The sequence below is a fragment of the Aptenodytes patagonicus genome, unplaced genomic scaffold, assembly GCF_965638725.1.
Source record: "Aptenodytes patagonicus unplaced genomic scaffold, bAptPat1.pri.cur scaffold_124, whole genome shotgun sequence".
Classification (NCBI taxonomy): Eukaryota; Metazoa; Chordata; class Aves; order Sphenisciformes; family Spheniscidae; genus Aptenodytes; species Aptenodytes patagonicus.
In genome coordinates, this window is record NW_027472067.1 from 21,967 (window position 1) to 49,056 (window position 27,090).

Here is a 27,090-nt window from a genome sequence, read left to right on the forward strand (position 1 = left end):
CAGCTCCCTGCCTCTCTGCGGGGCGCTCGCAGTTCCCAGGAACACAAGCAGCCCCATCTGCCTGGTCCTGCCTCTCCCCCCGTCCTGCCGGAACATGCATTTCTGCAGCAGCACCGCGAGCTGCAGGAGGTAACACACAGGTTAGGGGTAACGCTGGCTACCAAAACTACACCGCTGCTTGGGCCAGGTGAGTTTTAACCCCAATTAGAAGTCAAAGCTCCCCAGCCCCATACAGCAGCACAGCACGCACTGGAGCAAGCCAGCGGCACACGGAGAAGGTCTGTGAAGCAGCAGCGTTCACTGAACAGCGGCCAGGGAAAGGCTGTCATGAAACCACAGCGTCAGCTGCTCCTGGAGAAGGACCAGCAAAGGGATCTACCTCGAGGTGCAGGAAAAGCAGCAGCCAAATCCGTCAGAAATGTCCTTGTTCTAATGAAAGAAACACATTTCTGTCAAAGTAACGCCTCATATTTATCTTGGATAATTTCCTGTAGTCAAAAAGTTTCTTAAGCCTCAGTAGACTTTTAAGAAGGTACTGCTAAAGATTGCAAAAACAATGAAAAGAATTTAAAGCAGGTCCTTTCATCCTCACAAGATGCATATCATTGAAGTATTTCTCATATTAAATTCTCTTCTCAACTCTAAAGGGTCCTCATTTTCTCTGCTCCTGTGACGGTGTGCTCCCCGCCCAACCTGACCTTTCTCTCCTGTAACCCTGCTCAAGCGGTAACTACCAGGGGCGGCCGTTATGGATGCTGGTCGTGATAGCTGCGTCCATTCAAAGTGGATTCAAGAGCCAGATAACAACACAATAGCCAAGGGCTATTGTGAGAAATATGCCCACCTAACCACAATTATCGGTATGCAAATATGACTATGAGTCAATCATCCTACCCCTAAAAATAGTGAGCAGCCCAGGAGCCCTTTGAGTTCTCCTGCACGGCAGCGGGCTGCATGCCAGGATCTCCCCTTGACGGGACGCCTCTCAAGGTTACTCCTCGAGGTTGAGAGATTCCTTGCCGCGACAGATACTTGGTAAGTGAATAATAGCATGCTAAACTTTCAAATCTTAGCTAAGTGGTATAAAGGATTGATTGCGCATATATAATCCTTTAGACATAAACCGTTGACCAAGTCTGGGACTAGGATTGGATCCAGCCGTACCTAGCCTTCTCTCTGGGAAGGAGTCTAGAAAGCAAGGGGTCCTTTCTGAACTGCATGGCTCAACGGGAGGGTCTCCCTGACAGTTTTGTCTGACCCTGTCCTCTATGCAGCAAAGACTCAAGTGTACCTTGCCATCGAATCTTGCTAAATCACTGTTGCATTTACCATTGAACTTTGTTAACTCACACTTTATACCAATAAAATTGTACTGTTGCTTCTCTCTTAGGAGTGAAGTGCAGTCTCACTCCATCCACGACAGCTCCCAAGGAAAAATCCAGAGCTATTTATGGGTGTTCAGGGAAAGGAACACGTAGTTCAGTGCTCAGAGCTATGAATGGAGAATATTTACAAAACACTACAAAGACAAATAAAGCAAAGAGCAAGCATTAATGGGAAAAACTAGGAGCAGAATGAGAAACACCACACAAGTCAAATTGTCCCAAGCACTTACGCCTCCATCAGGGACCACAGGCCCTGAGGCTGACGGTGGCTGTTGGATGGGTTTCCCTCCCCCAGATGGAAACACCTCTCAGTACGCTGTGCTCAGACCAAGGAAGGAAAAGGCAATACACCCCTACATCTAAAGGCATGCCACTCTATTCAAAGGTTATTTTCATTTCTTTAGGTCAACTGCCTGGCCAGTTACAACACCTGCTTATACTGACTCCATCCACCCCTACCCACATGAAGTTGTGACATGCTGAGCAAGCGTGGAGAGTCAGCTGGACTTACACACACACACACTCTCACACACACACACACACTCTCTCTCTCTCTCTCTCTCTCTGCTACCAAGGGACTGGGTTTTTAACCTATTCACATTTATCCATTGTTTTGAAGCTGCCCGAGGGTCAGCATGCCCTTGCTACTGGAGGTTCTTGCTCTGTGTAGGCACTAAGGAAGACATTTCTGGTGATACACTATTTTAAACAGGTAAAGCACAGCAGAACATACTGTTTATGAGCTGCTGAGAATCATCCGCCAGGCATATCAGGAACGAGGGCAAAGCTTGAATATTTAAGATGCATTTGAGTTACATTACCATTAAACATTCACCACTACCAGCCATTTCCCTAGACTGAAGGCTGACAGCAGTGTACAAGCACAGTCCTTTCTGGACACCTCTGGGTAGAAATCCTAGAGACTTCCTTTAAGGACAGAAATCCAAAGAGCTACAAAAAGCTTTTTAAATTAAGCATAGCAAATAAAAAGCAAGCAAACAAAAAATGACAGGTAAATCCCTAAGGCATTACTGAGGAACAAAAGGTCTCCCGTCAAGTCCACGACCCCTCACAAAAGAGACAAGTGGCTTAAGGAGATTCCTGCAAAGAAACTGCAGATGGAAGATAACCCTGGTAACACCAGTACAAGCAACCAACCAACGTGGAAACAGCAGTGCTGACCCTTCTCCTGCTCCTCCTACGAGCTCTTCACCAGTTACGTGAACAGGCAAAACCAAGGATGATTGAATCAGATCTGAGAAGAATTTGGCCCCCAAAAATTCAAAATGATCAAGAAGTCTATTTGAAATATGGATTCACATCCACTATCGTGGATGCTGAACCTTGCCCTAAGCACACGTCTTGCCTTGACATAGCAGCTAAGGACTGTACGAAGTCACCACCACGAGCAGACGTGCAAAACTGAAGCATCCAGAACACACAGACAAACCTCTACCGTTTTTTTCAGCGATGTTTCAAGTCACGTGATACTCGGTCCAGGACTTTACAAAACGTCACTAAACTTAACGACAGCAGCCTCTTTGCAGGTTTCTGACTCAAAAGCAAAAACCAAAAAGCCACATACCCTTGGGGAAACGCTTGTCCTTCCCTGCGGCCGATGTCTTCCCAGGGCTCTTCCTCAAGGCAGGAGAAATGACCATGAATATGGGGAGTCCACACAAATTCAGAAGTACACTTAAGTCCTCTGACAGTCATTACCTGTGGGCCAGAAGTCCTCCCACACCCCAGAAGTGCCCATCAGTCATCTGGCAGTTATTCTCCATGAACTGCAAGTCCACCATACCTAACCACCTACCTACTGACTCAGTGGAAATGAGTTGGACCGCAACAGAAGTGATGCTGCCCGGCCCGGTCAGACATATTAGACCACAAATGGTGGTTACAAGACAGAAAATGCAACACAATCCACCAGAAGAGCAAAAAAAACCAAGCAGAAGACACATCATACAAAAACCAAATGCCCCTATCCAAACCCTAAAAAGGAAAACAAGCTAAAACAGGACTCTCCCCCCAAAAAAGACCACCCAGATCACGAGATAAGGCAAAAATAACCTAACCTCAGGAACCCAGGGCCAACAAACCCAGATCCTGTCCATAACAATAACACACTTTAATCCTAACTCGCTGTCCTGGTTTCAGCAGGGATAGAGTTAATTTCCTTCCTAGTAGCTGCTACAGTGCTGCGTTTTGGATTTAGGATGAGAACTAAGTTGATAACGCACCGATGTTTTAGTTGTTGCTAGGTAATGCTTATTATCCACTTGGTGGATAATGCGGAAGGATGGGGAAGTCCGATGTGTACCTCAAGGGGATTTGATTTTGGGTGAGAATAGCTAATGATCTGAATTATGTGATGTTAAGTACTAATTATAGTTATAATAGTTATACTAATAATACACAGATATACTAATCATACTAATAATATTATATGCCATACTAATGTTATTACAATAAGAATCACCCAGACTATGAAGAATAACTTCAGTGAAACCAAGCAAAGCACAGTGATGATGGTACCAGAACTGACTTCAACATGAAACAATCCAACACCACATACCATCTCCATTTTTCCTGCCCTGGAAGATTATTACGACAGATGGAGCCCAAAGTCATGGACTAAATGAAAGTTTTAGAGGGATGGCCCACAGACTAAGGGAATGATATCTGTGTGTGTGTGTGTGTGTATATATATATATATATAAAAAGGGGGTGGTGATTAATGAAAATGTACTGGAAAATATGAGACTTGAGCATGACGCAGATGGTATAGAATAAGGGGTGGATATTGTCCTGGTTTCGGCAGGGATAGAGTTAATTTCCTTCCTAGTAGCAGGTACAGTGCTGTGTTTTGGATTTAGGATGAGAACTAAGTTGATAACGCAGTGATGTTTCAGTTGTTGCTAGGTAGTGCTTACACGAGCCAAGGACTTTTTAGTTTCCCATGCTCTACCAACTGAGAAGGCTGGAGGTGCACAAGAAGCTGGGAGGGGGCACAGCCAGGACAGCTGACCCCAACTGGCCAAAGGGACATTCCATACCACGTGACGTCATGCTCAGTACATAAACTGGGGAAAGCTGGCCGGGGGGGCCGCTGCTCGGGGACTGGCTGGGCATCGGTTGGTGCGTGGTAAGCAATTGCACTGTGCATCACTTGCTTTGTGTATTATCATTATTATCATATTATTATTATTATCATTTTATTTCAATTATTAAACTGTTTTTATCTCAACCCACGAGTTTTTCTCACTTGTGCTCTTCTAATTCTCTCCCCCATCCCACGGGGTGGGGGGGAGGGAGCGAGCAGCTGCGTGGTGCTCAGTTGCCGACTGAGGTTAAACCACGACAGTCCTTTTTGGCGCCCAACGTGGGGCTCGAAGGGTTTGAGATAATAACAGATTAACCGGAGTGTATTAAGGAACTTATATCTGTTAGTAGTTGTGGGTCACAATGTTGGTTTCTCTGTTCTCGATATTGATTTGTATAATCTGCATCGCGCTCTTTTTCCTGCTGTACATGTTAAAGATTGGTGTTGGGTTTTGCAGTTTGCTGTGGTCTGCAGTGAATAGTGATGTCTCGCTTGTGAGGTTTGTTTTTAGAACATTTGTCGGAGTTTCCCTTTGTTCAGTGTCGACGACGGAGCGGGAGTTGCGATTCCGGAGTAATGACAGATCTCAATATGAGTATGGTCATTCTCCTTTATTTACACTTATAACAGGGCTTATATAGTTAACTACTATGGACACGCGCTACCTGCCGCTTGCAGATAGGTTACAGCCTTGTGTTCACGCGCATCTATGCTCTAGCAGATTGGCCCGTTCTTTCTGATCATGCGAAATGCCTTCATGGTCTTTATCTTGTTTTTCTCCTTTCAACTGCACATTCCTTTCTCCGTTATTTACTGCTTAAGTGCCTTGTCATGCCAGGTGGTGCAGTGTTTGCTCATTAAAATCAAACTCAGGAATGTCCGTTAGTGAGACTCCCATTCCCACATCTCCCCCTTTTTGTTTTACTAGAAACACTGCTGAAACCGATCTTTCAATCATTTTTCGTATACATTGCAACAAACAGGGTACACAAAACAAAAATGCATATAAATACTATTACACATATCCCTCTTAGCTTGGCTAGTCCTTTTAACCAGCCACGAGGAGGAGCTGTCTGATACCCGCAAGTCTGCAAACGCAGCAGCCAGGGGGTCTTTCTCCCCGGTCACTCCCCCATCATTCATCGGAACGGATGGGGTGGCTGGGCACGCTCTTCATAACAACCTATAATTGGTTAATCACAGCTGTCCACGCACTCACAATACCCTTCTCATTGGTAGCTGCCGGCTGGTCTCGCCGATCTGTGCCTCCTCCTTATCCTGGGTGTTGTTCCGCTGTTGTTGTTCATCACGTAGTGAGGCTCCTTCTTCTGCTCAGGGAAGGATGGTCAAGGTCACCAGCCGTCTTTGTCAGCATATCCCTGCTACTGTTAAAAACATGGGTTGCTCAGGGATACTAGATCGTGCCCCTGCTGTACCAGCCACTCCTCCACAATTCCCCCTTCTTGTTTTTGAGCAACCCAGACTTGATTAACAATTTTCATAATTGCTTTCTTCACACAGCTAAAAATTATACAAGAGCATATACTTATTACTAATATAACAATTAAAATGCGTAAGCTTTCTTTTATTAAACTTATTATCCAAGATGGCAGTTCCCCAAATATATTCTTAAGCCAGGTATCGAATAACCCGTGATCTTGTTGAATATTCTTGGTGTGGTCCTTTAACCATTGTAGCTGTTTGTGGATTGACTCCCCATGGTCAGACAGATTCATACAACACATCCCTTCAAAATCCTCACACCCATGTCCTTGTGCTAGTAACAGAAAGTCAATAGCAGCTCTATTCTGTAAAATCGCATGATGGAAGCTATCCTGATCTGCAAGTAATTTTTCAATAAGCTCTGTTGTCATATCAGCCTGCTTTTTAGCCCAACAAGCTAATTTCCCTACCTCATTTAGGGCCCTCGCAGCTGCAGCGCCTGGTACAAATAGTGAAAGGAAGACTTTTTCGGTGTCGCTAGGCAGAATTACGTCATCACGACAGTCTGGGGAAAGACCCGTGGCGGCTCTTTTTCGTCTTTGTTGTTGCCCTTTTCTTGTTATGGTTTTCCACCAATTTTCTCCCGGGGCCAACAAGGTCAATTTTCCTAAGTAGCATGGCCCTCCTACAGCATTTGCTGGGATACCCTGCCAGGCCCTGTCCCCACATATTAAAAATACCTGTGGGGGCAACGCCTTTGGGGTACCATTGTTCCAGATCCCTATTCCTCCCTTTGTTTTCGCTCCAGCCGCTCCTAAAGCATAGCTATTACCACTGTCATTGGTACCACAAAAATCGCCCGCATCCTGATACTTGTAGTAAGATGCGTGAGAGGTGACATTAGTCCACCCTGTCCAATTTCTTGCCTGGTAGAAGTGGATACCCGTCTGTAGGGGTCCCCCAAATATAAAACATGTCTGAGTCCAATTTTTAGATGTATTTCCAACTCGCATCGACCCTAATAGTTCCAACTCCTGGGGATTCCAGGGTAGCGAGTGATTTAATCCTTTTATCAAGTTAGCACTACAGTTGCTAGTTGCAGTCACATTAGTACAGCTGCCATTACTGAACCCGGCAAAGTCACCCTCCTTATATCCAGGCATACCTAACAAACAAGTCCTAAACGGCTCAGTTGCTGAGGCGAGGGAAAGGCAAAACGCAGGCTGCCCTGTTTTATTTGCCCAGGTTACCCACATATTTTCCCTTGGGTTAATGCGATGTATAGTTGCCGACCCTGGGATTATTAAGATTAGCCCAATTACGATCACATCTGCCTGGCTCAACATTTTCTCTTGTAGGCGAATTGCCTTTCTTTTTTTGGTTTGGTTTTTTTGTTTGTTTGGTTTTTTTTGTTTTTTTGTTTTTTTGTTTTTTTTTTTACAAACAATAATCAATTTGGCAGTTTCGTGAACTGTATTTCGTGTCCAGTGGTTATTAATATTCTATACAGCACTATTTCTTTCAGATAGCAAGTTTCAAATCACCTTTGTGCGCGCGTGCACCGGGCCCACCACTTCTTATCACAATGGTAACACTGACACAATACTCACGGTACACACCGTAGGCACTCTTTGGTTTTGTTTTTTGTTTTTTTTTTTTTTTTTTTTTCCCTCTCTTTTTTTTTTTTCTCTTTTCTCGCTCTTCCCCCCCCCCCCCCCCCCCACGTATCGCCCCCCACAAGCAATCGACAAAATGACTATACGCTTCAGTGGCACCTTGCTGTACAGAACTAAAAGATGGAGTGGACGAACCGGGTAAGGCTAAAAAGGCATCTAGCACCAGTTTGGCAGACAACTGCAACAAAGCAATAGGAAAAACCAACTGAGCATTAATATTATTAAACCTTCCCGTCCCCGTTATCATTTCCGCGGTAATCCCATAGAGGGGATCCCCCTGCGTTTGATGCTGTGCCGCAGCACTTGCCGCCCGCCGTGACCATTCCGACCCCCACAACAAATACTGCGTAGGTGACAATAAAAGCCTCATAAGGTTTTGGCAGTCAGCAGGGCACATCAGGTCAGCCGAAAAAATCCAGATTACAATTTGACGTGAAGCTTCTGATTTTATCCCATACTGGGACACAGTGTTTTTTGCTTGCTGTAGGATTTTCCAATCGTGAGGTGCCCACTTATTGCCGTTATTCTCTTGCAGCACAGGAAAAGCACTCGCCCCCAAGCTGGATGCCGCTTGCCACTGCCCGTCCAGCATAGCGTCTCTAGCCACTTCGCTCCAGCGTCTGGGCTGAACCATCGCTGGTGGTCCAGAGAGGCAAGGGGGTAGGGATTCCCCTGATGCCCGGGACAGGTGCTCCATCCCTCCCCTCTGGGCTGTAATTGTTAAGTCCTGTAACTGTTGCACTACCTTCTTCAGGAGCTCATTAGTCTCAGCCATACTCTGTGCTTTGCTGTCACCCTGTGGTGGAGTAGACGCACCTGAAGAGACTCCTAGAGGCGGGGCTGTTGGCCACGGAGGGGTTAACGGAACTAGCCACTCCTCCTCTCCGGGTCGTCGCTCTTCCGCGACCGCCTCAGGTGAAAGAGGGGCCCCGTTACCGCTAGTTTCTGCATCTTTGCAGTCCGTAAGCGGAGGGTACGTTTCAAGCAGTTCAGAAGCGCCGTCACCCCCCAGAACACTATACTTGGCTTCCAAGGCAGTTCGTTTGGGGGTACCCGACATACCTCGGACTGCAGACGGCCCAAAGAACCGAAACAGTCCAGATGTTGTATTCTTCGGTCTATCAGGCAAGGGTTCTGGGGCTAGCATTTGAGTGGCTGCACAAGCCACCTTTCTTTCAGCTTTCATGGCTTTTAAAGTCTCTGACACAGACCTCCATAGTTCCCGCACTGTTTTAATCTCCTTCTTTGACTTTTCATCCCCTGTGATAGTCTGCTCCCACATAGTATTGCCAAGCTCTCGCCACTCAAGGTCAGAAAAAATAGTTTGACTGTCCTTAAAATGTCCCCAACGTTGTCCTAATCAACGTACATAGTTGCTTTACCGTTGTCTCAATCCCTCTCTTGGAGAGGATGCTTACGAGCAACACAGCTGCCGCCTCTGTTTCCATGATAGCGGTCGCTCACTGGGAGGCAGTTGGCCAGACTGCTCCGTTATCTTATCCCCCTCCGATCATCGGGATAGTACAACTCCCAGCCGCTTTTCTCCCGCTCCCCTTCTCTCGCTGCTCTTACCGCAGTCTCGAAGATATGCGCCGAACCATCCTCTGCTACCAGATGTCGGAGTTTCCCTTTGTTCAGTGTCGACGACGGAGCGGGAGTTGCGATTCCGGAGTAATGACAGATCTCAATATGAGTATGGTCATTCTCCTTTATTTACACTTATAACAGGGCTTATATAGTTAACTACTATGGACACGCGCTACCTGCCGCTTGCAGATAGGTTACAGCCTTGTGTTCACGCGCATCTATGCTCTAGCAGATTGGCCCGTTCTTTCTGATCATGCGAAATGCCTTCATGGTCTTTATCTTGTTTTTCTCCTTTCAACTGCACATTCCTTTCTCCGTTATTTACTGCTTAAGTGCCTTGTCATGCCAGGTGGTGCAGTGTTTGCTCATTAAAATCAAACTCAGGAATGTCCGTTAGTGAGACTCCCATTCCCACAAACATTGACCTTGACCTTAGTGTGGTATGTAAACTTCGCAATGAAGCCATTACTGTACCACAGATACCATTTCGTGGAGACAACTAGCAATTGCAGTAACTTTTCTGAGAGTTTTTTTACGGAGGAAATACAGGATGGCAGTGTCACTACCTTCTTCTATGATGTTTCCTCCTTCATTACAGTAACTTTTCAGTATTTTGAACATCCTTGGGTAGTTAAGATACTTCTATTGGTACTTCTTGGGAATATTGTTTCGGTTTTGTCTAAAGTTGGTAAGCAATTTAAGAATATCATCCAGAGATCTGCCCCAAGGCTGAATAGTTATGAGTGGCAGGGTGTGTGGGACAAGATGGGCAAGTATCTAGGCCAATGGGCACCCCCAGTGTTTTGGAACTTCCCCCCTGAGCAAGTGCAGAATCCTGAAAAGTTAGTAGAATATTTGGACAAAGTATGCTGTCACGCTGGCAACTCCAGAGAGATGCAGCTCATTGCAACGTGCTGGGGCCTGGCCCATGCCTACCGAGCCCTGTTCAACACCATTCAGTACCCTCAAAGGGAAGAGAAGGTCTCTGGCTCTGACAGCAAAACGACAGGCACTGCGGCCACTCCGACCCGGGCGACAGGCCCTGTGGCTGAACCAAAGAACCAGCCTGTGCTGGTATCAGTCGCCCCTGTACACAAGAAGAAATTTTGGAAGTGGAAGTTGGCTCGTTTAGTAAGGGAGGAAGAAACTTCTTCTAAAAGGGAGCCAAAGGAAGAAGTGGACAAGACAGACAACCCTGAAGAAGGGCCATCACGAGAACAGGACGAGGAGAGCCAGCCGCTGATTGGGGAGGAAGAAGAGGAAGAACTCATAAACAAGGCAGTGACCACCCGATCTCTATCCCTGAGTGAGCTGTGAGATATACGAAAAGATTTCAGCCGCCGTCCAGGCGAGCATGTTGTCACCTGGCTGCTCCGATGCTGGGATAATGGGGCCAGTAGCCTGGAATTAGAAGGTAGGGAAGCCAAGCAGTTGGGATCCCTTTCTAGGGAAGGGGGCATTGAGAAAGCAATTAAAAAAGGGACACGAGTCCTCAGCCTTTGGAGGCAACTCCTGTCAAGCGTGAAGGAAAGGTATCCCTTCAAGGAAGATATTTTATGTCACCCAGGCAAGTGGACCACCATGGAGAAGGGTATCCAGTACCTGAGGGAATTAGCTGTGCTGGAGGTGATTTATGATGACCTGAACAACGAGCAGTTATCCAAAGATCCAGACGAAGTCAAGTGCACACGACCCATGTGGCGGAAGTTTGTAAGGAGCGCACCATCGCCATACGCCAATTCATTGGCAGTGATGACCTGGAAAGATGGAGAGGAACAAACGGTGGATGAATTGGCTGGTCAACTCCGGCAATATGAGGAAAGTCTTTCTTCCTCCTTCGTCTCGGCTGTGGAGAAACTGTCCCAGAAGGTCCAGCAACTCGAAGAGGATAGCTCCTACTCCCTACCTGTACAGACCAGTATCTCAGCTATTAGGAGTCAGCGTTCTTTTGCTCAAGAGAGAGGATATAAAGGGTACACACCACGGGGCACCCTATGGTTTTACCTGCGTGACCACGGAGAGGACATGAGGAAGTGGGATGGAAAACCTACTGCAGCCCTAGGGGCACGGGTACGTGAATTGCAAGGGAAAACAATCACAGAAAGGGGTTCTTCCAGGAAAATTGCTGCTCCAGTTTCCAGCGAGCGGTTCCCCAGACAGAGTAGAAGGGCTGATCTTACTCCTGATCTTAATAAAGAAACTTCTGACTCGTATGTACAAGAAGTGAGAAACGAGTACTGTGATGAGGATTAGAGGGGCCCTGCCTCCAGCCAGGGGGAGGAAAGGGACAACCGGGTTTACTGGACTGTGTGGATTCGGTGGCCTGGCACATCAGACCCACAGAAGTATAAGGCTCTAGTAGACACCGGTGCACAGTGTACCCTAATGCCATCAAGCTATATATAGGGGCAGAACCCATCTGTATATCTGGGGTGACGGGGGGATCCCAACAGCTAACTGTATTGGAAGCCGAAGTAAGTCTAACTGGGAATGGGTGGCAGAAGCACCCCATTGTGACTGGCCCAGATGCTCCGTGCATCCTTGGCATAGACTACCTCAGGAGAGGGTATTTCAAGGACCCAAAAGGGTACCGGTGGGCTTTTGGTATAGCTGCCTTGGAGACGGAGGAAATTAAACAGCTGTCCACCTTGCCTGGTCTCTCGGAGGACCCCTCTGTTGTGGGGTTGCTGAAGGTCGAAGACCAACAGGTGCCAATCGCTACCACCACGGTGCACCGGCGGCAATATCGCACAAACCGAGACTCCCTGATTCCCATCCATGAGCTGATTCGTCGACTGGAGAGCCAAGGAGTGATCAGCAAGATTCGCTCACCCTTTAACAGTCCCATATGGCCAGCACGGAAATCTAATGGAGAGTGGAGACTAACAGTAGAGTATCGTGGCCTAAATGAAGTCACGCCACTGCTGAGTGCTGCTGTGCCAGACATGCTAGAACTTCAATACGAATTGGAATCAAAGGCAGCCAAGTGGTATGCCACAACTGATATTGCTAATGAGTTTTTCTCAATCCCTTTGGCAGCGGAGTGCAGGCAACAATTTGCTTTCACTTGGAGGGGCGTCCAGTACACCTGGAACCGACTGCCCCAGGGGTGGAAACACAGCCCTGCCATTTGCCATGGACTGATCCAGACTGCACTGGAACAGGGTGGAGCTCCAGAACACCTGCAATACATTGATGACATCATTGTGTGGGGCAACACAGCAGGAGAAGTTTTTGAAAAAGGGAAGGAAATAGTCCAAATCCTGCTGAAGGCCGGGTTTGCCATAAAACAAAGTAAGGTCAAGGGACCTGCACAGGAGATCCAGTTTTTAGGAATAAAATGGCAAGATGGACGTCATCAGATCCCAATGGATGTGATCAACAAAATAACAGCCATGTCTCCACCAACTAGCAAAAAGGAAACACAAGCTTTCTTAGGCGTCGTGGGTTTTTGGAGAACGCATATTCCAAATTACAGTCTGATTGTAAACCCTCTCTATCAAGTGACCCAAAAGAAGAACGATTTCAAATGGGGCCCTGAGCAACGACAAGCTTTTGAACAAATTAAAGAGGAGATAGTTCATGCAGTAGCCCTGGGGCCAGTCTGGGCAGGACAAGATGTAAAAAATGTGCTCTACACTGCAGCTGGGGAGAACGGCCCTACCTGGAGCCTCTGGCAGAAAGCACCAGGGGAGACTCGAGGTCGACCCCTAGGGTTTTGGAGTCGGGGATACAGAGGATCTGAGGCCCACTATACTCCAACTGAAAAAGAGATATTAGCAGCATATGAAGGGGTTCGAGCTGCTTTGGAAGTGATTGGCACTGAAGCACAGCTCCTCCTGGCACCCCGACTGCCGGTGCTAGGCTGGATGTTCAGAGGGAGGGTCCCCTGTACACATCATGCAACTGATGCTACGTGGAGTAAGTGGGTCGCACTGATCACACAACGGGCTCGAATAGGAAACCCCAGTCGCCCAGGAATCCTGGAAGTGATCATGGATTGGCCAGAGGGCAAAGATTTTGGAATATCGCCAGAGGAGGAGGTGACGCGTGCTGAGGAGGCCCCACTGTATAATGAACTACAAGAAAATGAGAAGCAATATGCCCTGTTCACTGATGGGTCCTGTCGTCTTGTGGGAAAGCATCGGAGGTGGAAAGCTGATGTATGGAGTCCCATGTGACAAGTTGTAGAAACTGCTGAAGGAGAAGGTGAATCGAGCCAATTTGCAGAAGTAAAGGCCATCCAGCTGGCTTTAGACATTGCTGACCGAGAAAAGTGGCCAGTGCTCTCTCTCTATACTGACTCATGGATGGTGGCAAATGCCCTGTGGGCGTGGTTGCAGCAATGGAAGCAGAGCAACTGGCAGCGCAGAGGCAAACCCATCTGGGCTGCCGCATTGTGGCAAGATATTGCTGCCCGGGTGGAGAACCTGGTTGTAAAAGTCCGTCACATAGATGCTCACATACCTAAGAGTCGGGCCACTGAAGAACATCAAAACAACCAGCAGGTGGATCAGGCTGCTAAGATTGAGGTGGCTCAGGTGGATCTGGACTGGCAACATAAGGGTGAATTATTTATAGCTCGGTGGGCCCATGACACCTCAGGTCACCAAGGAAGAGATGCAACATACAGATGGGCTCGTGATTGAGGGGTGGACTTGACCATGGACACTATTGCGCAGGTTATCCATGAATGCGAAACATGCGCTGCAATCAAGCAAGCCAAGCGGTTAAAGCCTCTTTGGTATGGAGGACGATGGCTGAAATATAAATATGGGGAGGCCTGGCAGATCGATTATATCACACTCCCACAAACCTGCCAAGGCAAGCGCCACGTGCTTACAACGGTGGAGGCAACCACCGGATGGCTGGAAACATATCCCGTGCCCCATGCCACTGCCCGCAACACTATCCTGGGCCTTGAAAAGCAAGTCCTATGGCGACATGGCACCCCAGAAAGAATTGAGTCAGACAACGGGACTCATTTCCAAAACAACCTCATAGACACCTGGGCCAAAGAGCACGGCATTGAGTGGGTGTATCACATCCCCTGTCCTGCACCAGCCTCCGGGAAAATTGAATGATACAAAGACTACACTGAGAGCAATGGGTGGCGGGACGTTCAAACATTGGGTTACGCATTTAGCAAAGGCCACCTGGTTAGTCAACACTCGGGGATCTGCCAATCGAGCAGGCCCTGCCCAGTCAGAACTTTTACGTACTGTAGATGGGAATAAAGTCCCTGTAGTGCACACAAAAAATATGTTGGGGAAAACAGTTTGGGTTATTCCTGCCTCGGGCAAAGGCAAACCCATCCGTGGGATTGCTTTTGCTCAAGGACCTGGGTGCACTTGGTGGATAATGCGGAAGGATGGGGAAGTCCGATGTGTACCTCAAGGGGATTTGATTTTGGGTGAGAATAGCCAATGATCTGAATTATGTGATGTTAAGTACTAATTATAGTTATAATAGTTATACTAATCATACTAATAATATTATATGCCATACTAATGTTATTACAATAAGAATCACCCAGACTATGAAGAATAACTTCAGTGAAACCAAGCAAAGCACAGTGATGATGGTACCAGAACTGACTTCAACATGAAACAATCCAACACCACATACCATCTCCATTTTTCCTGCCCTGGAAGATTATTACGACAGATGGAGCCTGAAGTTATGGACTAAATGAACTCACCGAATGTTTTAGAGGGATGGCCCACAGACTAAGGGAATGATATCTCTGTGTGTGTGTGTATATATATATATATAAAAAAAAAAAAAGGGGGGTGGTGATTAATGAAAATGTACTGGAAAATATGAGACGAGCTTGACATAGATAGTATAGAATAAGGGGTGGATATTGTCCTGGTTTCGGCAGGGATAGAGTTAATTTCCTTCCTAGTAGCAGGTACAGTGCTGTGTTTTGGATTTAGGATGAGAACAATGTTGATAACGCACCGATGTTTTAGTTGTTGCTAGGTAATGCTTACACGAGCCAAGGACTTTTTAGTTTCCCATGCTCTACCAACTGAGAAGGCTGGAGGTGCACAAGAAGCTGGGAGGGGGCACAGCCAAACTGGCCAAAGGGACATTCCATACCATGTGACGTCATGCTCAGTACATAAACTGGGGAAAGCTGGCCGGGGGGGCCGCTGCTTGGGGACTGGCTGGGCATCGGTCGGCGGGTGGTGAACAATTGTACTGTGCATCACTTGCTTTGTGTATTATTATTATTGTTATTGTTATTGTTATTTTATTATTATTATCATTTTATTTCAATTATTAAACTGTTTTTATCTCAACCCACGAGTTTTTCTCACTTGTGCTCTTCCAATTGTCTCCCCCATCCCACCGGGGGCGGGGAGGAGTGAGCGAGCGGCTGCGTGGTGCTCAGTTGCCGACTGAGGTTAAACCACGACACCTAGGAGGAATCCTGGGGAGCTGCCAGGCATGCACCTGCCTCCAACATGGACAAAACAAGGACATTAGCAACCTAGAAGGAGTTTGGGGCTACTACCCACCACTTCAGCTGTGTCCAGATGAAGCCAAAACACTCCTGGAGATGCCTGAGAGGAGTCCCAGGGAGATATTGGGCACTGACCTGCCTTCAATATGAAGAAAGCTCTTCCAGTAACTAACTAGGAGGACTCTGGGGCTGCTCCTGAGACTTCAGCTATATCCAGGGAAGGCCAAAACAATCCTGAACATGCCTGGGAGAATTCCCAGGGAGCTACAGAGCATAGACCTTCCCCCAAAATACACTATGCTCTTTGTGTAGCTACCTTCAAAGAGTCTGGGGGCTGCTTGCTACTGGGAATTCACCTGTCTCCAGAGGAAGCCAAAACACTCCTGGAGATGCCTGGGAGGAGTCCCACGGAGCTTCTGGGAATGGACCTGCCTCCAACATGAACAAGACTCTTCAGGTCTCACCTAGCTCAAAGCTGCGTCTGTTACCGAGGTCTTCAGCTGTCTCCAGGGAAAGTCGAAACACTCCAAAGCTGCCTGGGAGGAGCCCCAGAGAGCTACAGGCCATGGAACTGCCTCCAACATATGCAAAACTCTTTGCTTAGCTTCCTTGTGGGAATCTGGGGCTGCTACCTTCAAAATTCAGCTGTCTGCAGGGGAGGCTAAAACATTCTTGAGCTGTTTGGCAGTCCCGGGAAAGCTTCCAGCCATAGACCTGCCTTCAAGTTTAAGAAAACTCTTCAACTAACAACCTTGCAGGGTCTGCGTCTGCTACCTGCGACATTCAGGTGTCCCAAGGGGAGGCCAACACACTCCTGGAATGACTGGGAGAATTCCCAGGGACCTACCAGGCATGGACCTGCACCCAGCTTACATAAAGCTCCTCAGGTAGCTACTATAGAAGAGTCTGGGGCTGCTACCTGGGAATTCACCTCTCTCCAGAGAAACCAATATGCTCCTGGGGATGTCTGAGAGGAGTCCTGGGGAGCTACTGGGCATGGACCTGCCTCCAGCATACACAAAACACCTGCGGTAAGTACTTGGAAAGGTCTGGGGTGGCTACCTGCGAGATTCAGATGTCTCCCCGGGGGGGTCAAAACATTCTGGAGACTCCTTGGAAGATCCCTGAGGAGCTACCGGGCATGGACCTGCCTCCAAGACAAAGAAAACTCTTCAACTAACTAACTAACCAGGAAAACTGTGGTGATGCTACCTGGGACTTTAGGTGTCTAAAGGAAAAGTCCTGAAGCAAAACCAGGAATGGACCTGCTGCCAACATACACAATGCTCTTTGGGTAGCTACCTTAGAAGATTCTGGGGCTGCTGCCTGGGAATTTGCTCGTCTCCGGAGGAAACCCAGAGTCCAGGAACTTCCTGGGAGGAGTTCCAGAGTGCTGTTGGGCATGGACCTGCCTCCAACATACACCAAATTCTTCGCCTGTCTCCCCTGGTGGAGTCTGGGGCTGCTACCCAGGACTTCAGCTCCCTCCAGAGCAGGACAAAACACTTTGGCAGATGCCTGTACAGGGCATGGATCTGCTTCCCATTTCTATCAGCAGTCAGTGACAGAGTATCTATCAGTAGTATGGCAGCAGCCAATAACAGCAGCAATCAATCATATAGCAACAACCAATCTTTTCGCAATAATCAACAGAACAGCAACAACCAAGTAGGTGTATACTACTGCAGGTGACTGCAAACTTATCATTAGGCAGGGAAGTTATCCTCGAAATAGCAGCAGATATCCTGATGATAGATTACTTATATGGATATATAATACTGGTATAAAGTGAATCAGACAGATTTCAGAAAGGGCCAAAGCATCCCAGTGGGGAGGACAAACTGATCCCAGAGGGGACCCAGCCATCCCACAGGTGGGCGGATAAACCTAACCGACTCCAAAAGTGAGCCCAAAGGGGACCAATAAAGTAACCGAGTCTCACTTCAGAGATGACCTGGAGGCATCTGGATTCTCGGTACCTGGCTGTGCTGCAAAGCGACCAGCTGCATGTTTCAAGGACGATTCTGATCGCCACGCTCACAGCTCCTGGGCTCGCAGGAACGTTCTTCTGCTCAGTCATTTCCCCTTCTAACCAGCCGCCTTTGTGGCTGCTCACACCTGCCTGTTCCTGCCCCATCAGCTCCTCCGACACCAGTGACCTCACAAGCACCTGCACAGCAGAAGCGTCCTCACTTCCAACACCCCGGCTTTCCAACACCCCGGCTTTGTCCCCTCCATCTCCATCTCAGTCTCCCATCTCCCCGTGCTCTCCTCGCTCCCAGGCACCTTTCCCACCCTCTCCACGACCTCCCAATGCCTCTGCCTGTCTCTGTGTTTGTGTGGCAGATGTTACCTGGGAAGCATTGTCTCAGCCAGCTCACCTGCATCTCCTTCTCTCTCTGCTCTCATCGTGACTGCGCCAGCTGTCTGATGCACTTTTCATCTCAAAGGGCTGCCTCCCTTCTGCTGTAAAATCCTGTTCCTGCAAAAGAAGTGACAATCAGTTGGTGCCCCCTCTGTGGCACCTTACCTGCATCTTCCTGAGCTGGACAGCTGGTGGGAACTGTCACCATCAGCCCGGCTGTGCTTGAAGACTTCTCCTGGCACAGGCACAGCTCTGGTGTGCTTGGTGCGTACCATGCTTCCTGAAGGAGAACAGCAACACTCAAAGTGACTCCTGGGCAACGTCCAGCTGGGAAGGGCTGATTTGAAGGCAGGTTGGCAGCAGACCCTGAGGCCGTGCCAGGGGTGGCCACATCTGGCTCCTTCCAGCAGGACTTTGGAAAGCCCATTCCCAGCTGTGAGCGCCAGGCCAAGGGCACGGGGCAGAAACAGCCCCCACCCCCGAGGGCCCCAAACCCCAACTGTCCTCTGCCCCCAAACCGCTACAACTTCCAAACAGGCTCTCCCTCTAACTGAATTATCTTCAGGTTTGAGAAAAGAACCGTATGCTTCCAGATTCAGTAGTCTAAGACTGTCAGAGCGCGATTTGGGCTTCAATTCCAGAGCAACAGAATTTCCGTTACAGAACCTCAGCCACCCCCTCCATGATTGTTGTCACTGACCCACAAAAGCTGCGTTGTAAAAAAATCTAACAGCTAATTAAAATTATCCTCTCCTCCCCAAATCTTTGTTTCCCTCATACCCTCCGACTACCATGGTAATTTTCATACTGTTCTTCTGCAGTTACCACCCATTTGAAACCCCTCCAAAGCATCATTCCCTGACATGACTGACAGCACTGTGGATAAGGGAGAACCATCACTAACCACGCACCCACCCCATAGTCCTTTTGCCTCTGCGACCCCGCACGTCTACACGGACATCTCTGCCTGAAAGGAGATGACCGGCCTGAAAAAAGTATCTTAGGTTGTCTTGGCTCTAGTGAAAGCAAAGAATTTAGAATAATGATACAAGCCAGTTTCAAGAGAAAGCAGGATAGCAGAAGAGGCAGAAAAGGTGATGTGTCTCACCCACCTCTAATTTCAGAGGAAGTTTCAAGGTTTTTTCTTTTTTTTTTAAATCACAAGTGAAAAAACACACACCTGCTGTTTAAGGAGAAATTAAAACTACAATAGTAAGACTATTGAGTCTGTGTAAGTACTCCTTTCCAGGACACATTGGTCATTTTTTTTTACATCTCAGTGGAGAGCATATCACTCAGTTCTGATATGGGAATAGCAAAACGTCCTCTGTAAATCTTTGAAAAGAACAGTACGTTGAAGGAAAGGTGTTCATATAAACTGTACATGACACGTTTCTGCTCTCAAAGATTATAATGCTTTTGAGGATTGTCGCCATCTTCATCTTCTTTGCCAAGACTTTCTTCTGGTGACACTATAACTACCGTGCCTCAGTGGAACATTAAACTGTTCAAGTACTCGTGCAAATTATACGAAATCCAAAATGCCCTGCATGGATGCCTCCAGGTTTTGCTAGTACCATCACGTTAATGAGACAGTAGGTGCTGCCAAACCTGCAACCTGCAAAACCTGCAGACTAATTTATGCAAGACACCTTCCAGAAATTACAATCAGCACAGGGGAGCACGTGCATTGATCTTGTTCTGTCCTTGCCAAAACTGCTGGGTGACCTGTCGTCAGCCTCAGTGACTAACAGCAGGCAAGACTCTCTCATCTGGCTTAGCTCAGACGCAGCTCCTAGGAAAAGAGCTATTTCAGAAAGTCAGGTCTTGCTCTTTTGGGAAAGCACTTCAAGGAAATGTGTTTAATACTCTGGAGGGGTACGACTAAGCATGGTAATCTCGCTCCATGTTTCAGCTCTGCCACAGGTTACATGAGCCATAATGGGCAAGTCACAGGTTTGAACCTCCTCACTGAGAAAACGAGGTCAAATGCATACAGTTTATGCCACTAGCTTCTGTAAAGTAGTTTGAAGTTTTTTCAGGAAAGATGGCAAAAATGCAAAAAACAGAGTATCATTATCTAGCAGGTTCTTAATAATACCCTCTCATGTCTGTAGCTGCACACCAGGTAAAGAATGTACATGCTCTGTTCACCTACCTGCTCACTAAAACTGATTACATTTTACTCCTTGGAAAGAACTACCTTTCTCTCTTCTTTCTTTTTTTTTGTTTTCCCCAAAAGGGTAGCACTGCTTTCTGAATGCAGGATGAGTTACATGGGGTATACGCAGGGTATACATGGGAGAACGGAGAAACGAGTCTGTGACTGCCACCATCCCTGTTCCATGGAACTCCAGCACTCCTATCCCAAAGACATTAATTTCTCTGCTGTTCTGCTCCTCCCATCCTTCCACTTGTGCCACCGATCTCCTTCACACCAACACTGACACACTTTTCTCTCTTCTTTCTGGAATACTTTTCATTATACCGGTATATTTTAGCTTTTTGCTCCTTGAAAATTCCAGAGATTTCACTTTGTTCCTGAATGAATTGCCCCGTACTCCTATTTCCCATTCAACGTGCTGTTTAGAATTGCTTCCTACAAGTCTCTCCTGCCCAGCTCCCTGAGATCCACACACGTGAACCAAGCCATCCCGTTCCTCCCTCCAGGCTGCCCATGCCTTGTATTAAAGCTGCTCTTACCAAGATCATCAGTTAATATTCTCCTCACCAGATCTCCAAACAACGAGCCAACTCTCAGTCTCCCTTACCAGTGATGTGCCTTTGGCACGTTTGACCGTGGGGGTTTTTTTTGACGATGCCTTGCCTGACCATGTTTCTTCAGTCAGCCTCTCCCTGGATCCCTCCAGGGACTCCAGATGTCCTCGTGCTCTCCTATGGGGAGTCCTGGTCGCCAAGGGGGGCAGTTGGGAGCCCCAGGCTGGGTCTGAACTAAGAACTGCAAGCAGGCATCGTGCGAGCAGTCTGAAAACACACACCAGGGTGAGTCGGTCTGAGTGCAGGAGGAGTTTCTTCTCCGTTCTGCGCTCACACGCTGATCACCTGCTCCTGAAGCAGAAGGTGCTTCTGCAGGAGAACAAAGTCTCTGCACCTCATGGTCTTCCCATTGCAGAGACAGGGATAACCCTGAGCTGTAACACTCAAGACGTGCCACCAACATGCCAGATCCAGCACACGCAGTAGGAGTCAGCATGTGTGATGTGGGTCCTGGGGTAGGGGGAAAGTGGAAGGCTGTTGAAGGCAGCACCTTGTCCACGGTAGGCTGTGTGACCGCCCATGTCAGTGTCCTGTGTGTGTCCTGTGCGTGTGTGTGTCTCGCGGACACGAGCTCCGCTTTGCTGCTGACTGAACCTGCAACGGGGAAAGTGGCAGCTGCGTCCCTCAGCTGGGGCAGAGACCCCCGGTCCCTGGGCAGCGGGCTGGGCTCCAGCGGCCGGGCAGGGGGGTCCCGGGATGGGGCTGCTGGAGGAGGCGGCTGCTACCGACATCCCTTAACAGCTTCACAGTTGACAAGATCTGGCCGAGCCGTGAGCATTCCCAAGATGACGTGCCTATAATCCTTATGCAATGGGGGACTGATCCCTTGATAATGTGCCCACAGGGATAAATTTGTAACCCAGCTCCTAGAGCATTATGTGGGCACCCAAACAGGAGCTGTGCTAGGAAATCCTGGGTTAATAGGAACGATTGGACTGGGAAAAAAAGATGTTCACAAAACATTAGAAGGCGTAAATGGCTCGGCTGCAGGCATAGTGACCGAGTTTGTCCTTTGGGGGATGAAAAGAGAGGCTCACCAGAGTATGCACAAGACCTCCGGCAAGTAACAGATCACTCCCAGCTATCAAGTCGATAGTGGTACTGGCTGTAAAGCAGGAGGAAACCTGAGCGCATCGGGCTACAGGCTGAGCTCTGTACAATCTGAATTTTCAAGTTTGTGAAGAATCAAGTACAAATGCACAGCTGCAAAGAGCAGCCTCAACTTACAGAGGTTTAAACCTGATGGAGTCGAGTAGTAGAAGTGAGTATTACAGGGGAAATCGGTGAATTATAGGGCAATGAACATCACCTAACTGAAAATAATGTACTTAATGGAAATTAAGCCTTTGGAAAAATGGAAAAATGGAATGGAAAATGGAAAATGAAAAATGGAATGGAATGGAAAAAAGCCCTTGTGGCTCCTGTCATTAGACAAACACATACCATCCTGCAAGAGGACAGGACAACCCAGGGTCAGCCAGTATGACTGCCAGTGGCACAAGAGGTCCTTTTTCCCTTGTCTCCTTCCAAGTGATGCTGATCAAGCCCCAGGCACCTGCAGCCACGTTTGGAGTCCACCATTCGCGGGACACAACTCCCCTGATACTGGATGTCTGATACACGTTTCATAAAATAATGCACCCCCCAGAGATTTCGTTTGTTCACCCTGAGCCGTGAGGAGGGGGTGCATGTGGGTGAGGTAGATCTGCTTTCTCTATTTAATTTTTATGCCTCAGTAAAAACACTGCAAGATTCGGACTAGAGGAGAGCACTGAAATCAAAAGGGTAAGTGAGGCAGACAGCTCTCACTGCACATTTTTACCTGATTGCCTTTGTCATGGTTTAACCTCAGTCGGCAACTGAGCACCACGCAGCTGCTCACTCACTCCCCCCCACCCCGTGGGATGGGGGAGACAACTGGAAGAGCACAAGTGAGAAAAACTCGTGGGTTGAGATAAAAACAGTTTAATAATTGAAATAAAATGATAATAATATGTTAATAATAATAATAATAATAATAGTAATACACAAAGCAAGTGATACACAGTGCAATCACTCACCACCCGCCGACCGATGCCCAGCCAGTCCCCGAGCAGCGGCCCCCCCAGCCAGCTTTCCCCAGTTTATGTACTGAGCATGACGTCCCATGGTATGGAATGTCCCTTTGGCCAGTTTGGCTGTGCCCCCTCCCAGCTTCTTGTGCACCTCCAGCCTTCTCAGTTGGTAGAGCATGGGAAACTAAAAAGTCCTTGGCTCGTGTAAGCATTACCTAGCAACAACTAAAACATCGGTGCGTTATCAACTTAGTTCTCATCCTAAATCCAAAACACAGCACTGTACCTGCTACTAGGAAGGAAATTAACTCTATCCCTGCTAAAATCAGGACACCTTAAACAAAACAGGCTTGGCATCCTGATTGCTCACTTTGCCCTGGAATAGTCCCACTCCTCGTCTGAAAGCTACCGCACGTCTGGCTGAGGACAGATACAACCCACAGAGAGCAATCAGAGCTAAAACCTGCACTTTCCTTGGTAACGTTTCCTTGGAAAACTTCTTTGCTTGGCTGTTTTAAAACCTGTAACTGCAAGAACCAGGAAGAAAAAATCCCTGACAAGTTGACGGGACCTTCCTGGCTGTGGTAAAACCATCCACCCTTGGTACCCCCATTTCCCAAAAGCTGGCAGCACAGCTTGGGTGGGGGGAAAGGCTCGTATCAGACCTTGGGGCCGAGAGAGGAGCACAAGCATCGGCCAGGATGCAACCAGGAGCGCTCCCCACTGGCTTCTCTGGCAACAGAGCCCCAGTGCATGCTCTCACCAGGAGGGAGAAACAACCTCCATGTCTGGAAATCCCTATTTCTGAAAGATTGTCAACAGTGATGGGGCTGTCCACGAGCAGGAGAACCACGTGAAGACCTGGGGACAGCAAAGACCCCTGGTCTGACCCCACCAGAGCATGCCTGCTCCAAAGCTGGGCAGCCTCCTGCCAGAGAGGAGGCACCTCTGCCAATTTCACTCTGCCTTCCAAGACCAAGCCAAGCTGTGACACAAGGGCTTTGGTCCCCCTGCCTCCCAAGCAAAGCTAGAAACGGCGTTATCACCACCGAGCTCCCATGCACGTAAAGGAAACCTGTCAGGAAACATTTGCGTCCTGCTGCGTAGGCTTTGAACTAGCCCTGGCGAAACAGGTGACCAGCAGATGGTCACTAGAGGACACTTGCGCTGCAAGGGTATGCATCTCCCAGAGGTCACTTACCTGGAGGGAGGTCGGTTTTGATGGCCCTGTGCTGGAAGGATGTGGACTGCACAGGCAGGCATTTATAGATGTGACTGTTGGACTTCTCAGGGAAGTAATCACCTAGGGCAGAGGACAACAGCACAAAAGCAGTGAAGTTCTGGCCTTTTACTCAAGCCAAGGAGGCAACTTCACCAGGAGGTGCTCTCCCTAACAGCTGCAGAACAGCCAGCTGCCTGAAAACATCTACAGCTCGTTCAAGGGGTGAGCTGAGTCTTTTGTACCCCACTTTTGCAGGGAAACATGAAAGCCTGCTTGTCTTGTCTGAACAAAGAGCTGGAGAAACGTCACTCACTTGGTCCAAGCATGATCTTGGTGTTTCTCTTGGGAAGTCCACAGATGGCATAGGCTGGAGCCACATACTTCCCATTCCCGGTCATGGAGGGCTCCACACAATAATGAGGACCTGGAGAGCAGCTGTCTTCCGTGGGAGGTTTTGCCCCTTTACATGTGTAAGCGGGGGCTTTGGCTTTGGTGGGATTGTGGTTCAGGTAACCTAGGAAGAACAGCATATGAAAGGACACCTGCAGGCAGCTGCATTTCAAAGCTCCTTTGTAACTGGGGGAGACTGAGCTGCCCAGCTCATGAAATTCCCTTCCTGGGGGACTTTTTCCTCCAAGAGTAATAAAGGCGAGCTATACAGTGCCTTGTAGTGCCCAAGAGTCAATCTCTAAGCACAAACGGTTGTGCAACTGCATTGCTAAGTAATCTTAAAAAGAAACTGGACCTCCTGCCAGCCTGGTTCCAGTCATAGCCATGGAGAAAGGGAAAAAAAACCAAAACCAACGTAGGCACTTGCTAATTAATTGTAACATCACTGCTATTCTATCATTATGAAGTATTTTAGCCCTATAAGCAGCTGGTAAGCTAACTTGAAGCACGTGTAAAGAACTCTTGTGTGATTTTTTGCTTTCCCGGGAGCCCAGGTGGGAGGATCACCAGCAAATGCTGCACAGTCAGGTGCTTTTACTGGTGAGAAAAGTGGCCCTCTCCCAGCCATGGCAAAGCAGAGCTTTATAAGGAAAAAGGGGGCAGGGAGGGGTGGGGTAAAGGGAAACGGGTTTGTAGCTGATTTTACCACGGGTGTCCTCAATGTGCCGCACACCCCTCCGATCCTTGTTTTACCTGTTGTCCCTGGGACTGAGTATTTGGGTGAAATACTCAGGAGAAGGGAGAACTGGCCTAAAAGAGGTAGTGGCAAGAGAGCTTAAAGGAGAAGCCCTGAATCAGCAGGAAGTGGTCCTTCTCTTGCAGAGAAGGTTGTGAAATATCCCAGGAGAAAAATGAGCAGCAGCTACAAGCAGTTTGTGATTAAGGAGAACAGGCCAGGAGTCAAAATGAAAATGCCTGAACGGCATTAAGCTGAAAATTCTTTGCCACTCTGGCAGAGTTTCACGTGCATGCCATCCCATGCTGTAAAAATAATGTGCCTTTTGGGGAAAAGGAGGAAAAAAACCCCACCAAACCTAAACCAAGAAGGTCTTTTTCTTTTCAGACCAAACCTCCGCTTCCCACCACACAAACCTTTCACTTGTGCTCTGCTTTTCCCTGTCGAAAACCTTCGCTTATTCGTTTCTCCTACCCCCCTGCAACAACCACCTCTCCAGGACTAAAGCATCCCTCCTCTCCTTTTACAGTCTCCCTCCCCTCCACCAAGCCTTGGCTAATCACAGGCGGGATGTTTCCTTTGGCCTTGCCCGCCTATCTGTTAGGAACTCCTTTGTCCTGGACCAACCCGGGTCTGCATCTGCAAATGGCCCGTGCTGTCCTTTGCTCCAGCCGTACCAAGCCGCTAGCAAAGTCCTACCCTAACTGGAGGAGGAGCCTTTTTTCCAAGGTTGGGGAAGACTGTGCAGTGCAGGTGAGTAGGAAAGGAGGCAGCAAGGACTTTCTCTGGTTCTTGTTTCTGCTCCTCTGATAAGATGGGGCACTTCCCAACTCGGGCCTGACCTGGGCTGCAAAGGGAAGGGCCTGGGGGCAGCCTGGACTTGGATGATTTGTGACGGCAAACCAAACATTTCCACTTGAGCACGTGAACTACAACGTCACAATCCCAAGGGGCTCAAGTCTGTAAGACTCGGAAAATCTTAGTTGAGAAAATAACGAGTCCAAATGAACAGGATGCCCATGCTCTGAGCACAGCACTACGCTATAAGCTTTACTGACTGAACCTCTACTTTTCTACACAAATGCTAGTGATCTCCATAGAGAGGGAAAGGTGGTTTAGCTAGTTCTCCTCCAAAGCCCTTACACTGGTAAATCCAAAGGAACAACAGGGCCCTTCTGCAGGTCACCACAGCAAGCAGAAAGGCAATCGTTTGTTAAATCCATCTGGAGAACCATTCCAGCAGAAAACTGAATCCTTACCCGACTGTTGGCAGAACTCCCCACATCTCCTGGCTGGGGGGACGTCAGCAACATAGCCGCACCTTTCACGTTTGGGGTCCACCACAATGATGGTTTCCATTCTGTCACATCCTCTGAGCTAAAGCTGCCGGCAGGAGCTGGCTCATCCTGGGACTTGGTACCGCTCAGGCACGCGACCTGCAGTCCGGAAGTACCCCTGAAAAGACCTCAGCGGCCTGCATTAACACACCGGCACGCACTTGGGATGTAAACACTGACAAGTCATCTCTTATTTGCATCACATACAGAGGACCCAGTTTAGCAAATTGAACCTTACTTCTGCTGAAACTTTCCTTACAGGCAGCTCATTTTCTGCGTTTGTAAACCGTAGTAAAGGCCTGTTCTAGCGCAAATGCTCAAAACCTGCCTATGGTGAAGAAGCTGTTTAGACAAGCCCCAGTTTTCTTTCCTCACTGCTGCCTTGCTTCCCAGAAATCAATCAATACCAAAAGCTCTTTTCCTGCTAGTTTTGCTACAGCTTCATTACCTTTAGAGACAACACTTCTTACCTCTGCTACTCCAATACAGCCTCACAGCCCAGCAAAATCATACTGCAGGTAGGAAACCTTCACCATACA

At 48.2% G+C, this 27,090-nt stretch overlaps 1 protein-coding gene across 6 annotated transcripts; it reads right to left on the minus strand.

The window, feature by feature from the left end:
- Positions 1-5,542: 5,542 nt before the first annotated feature.
- LOC143173548 (ciliary microtubule associated protein 1A-like) lies at positions 5,543-26,670 on the minus strand. 6 transcript variants are annotated; one of them, XR_012997601.1, is made up of 6 exons: positions 26,474-26,670; positions 24,402-24,602; positions 24,068-24,169; positions 22,635-22,729; positions 18,051-18,151; positions 5,543-5,876 (listed from the first exon to the last, which is right to left on the minus strand). XR_012997601.1 is itself a non-coding variant. In XM_076363791.1 (4 exons), exons 1-4 carry the CDS (start codon positions 26,571-26,573, stop codon positions 5,707-5,709), a joined length of 516 nt encoding a protein of 171 aa, XP_076219906.1. In that variant the 5' UTR covers positions 26,574-26,670; the 3' UTR covers positions 5,543-5,706. The 6 variants fall into 6 exon arrangements, 2 of the variants coding, with proteins under 2 accessions (XP_076219906.1, XP_076219908.1); XR_012997600.1 differs by lacking the exon at positions 22,635-22,729 and having other exon boundaries at positions 5,543-5,873; XR_012997599.1 differs by lacking the exon at positions 22,635-22,729.
- Between the last annotated feature and the right edge of the window lie 420 nt (positions 26,671-27,090).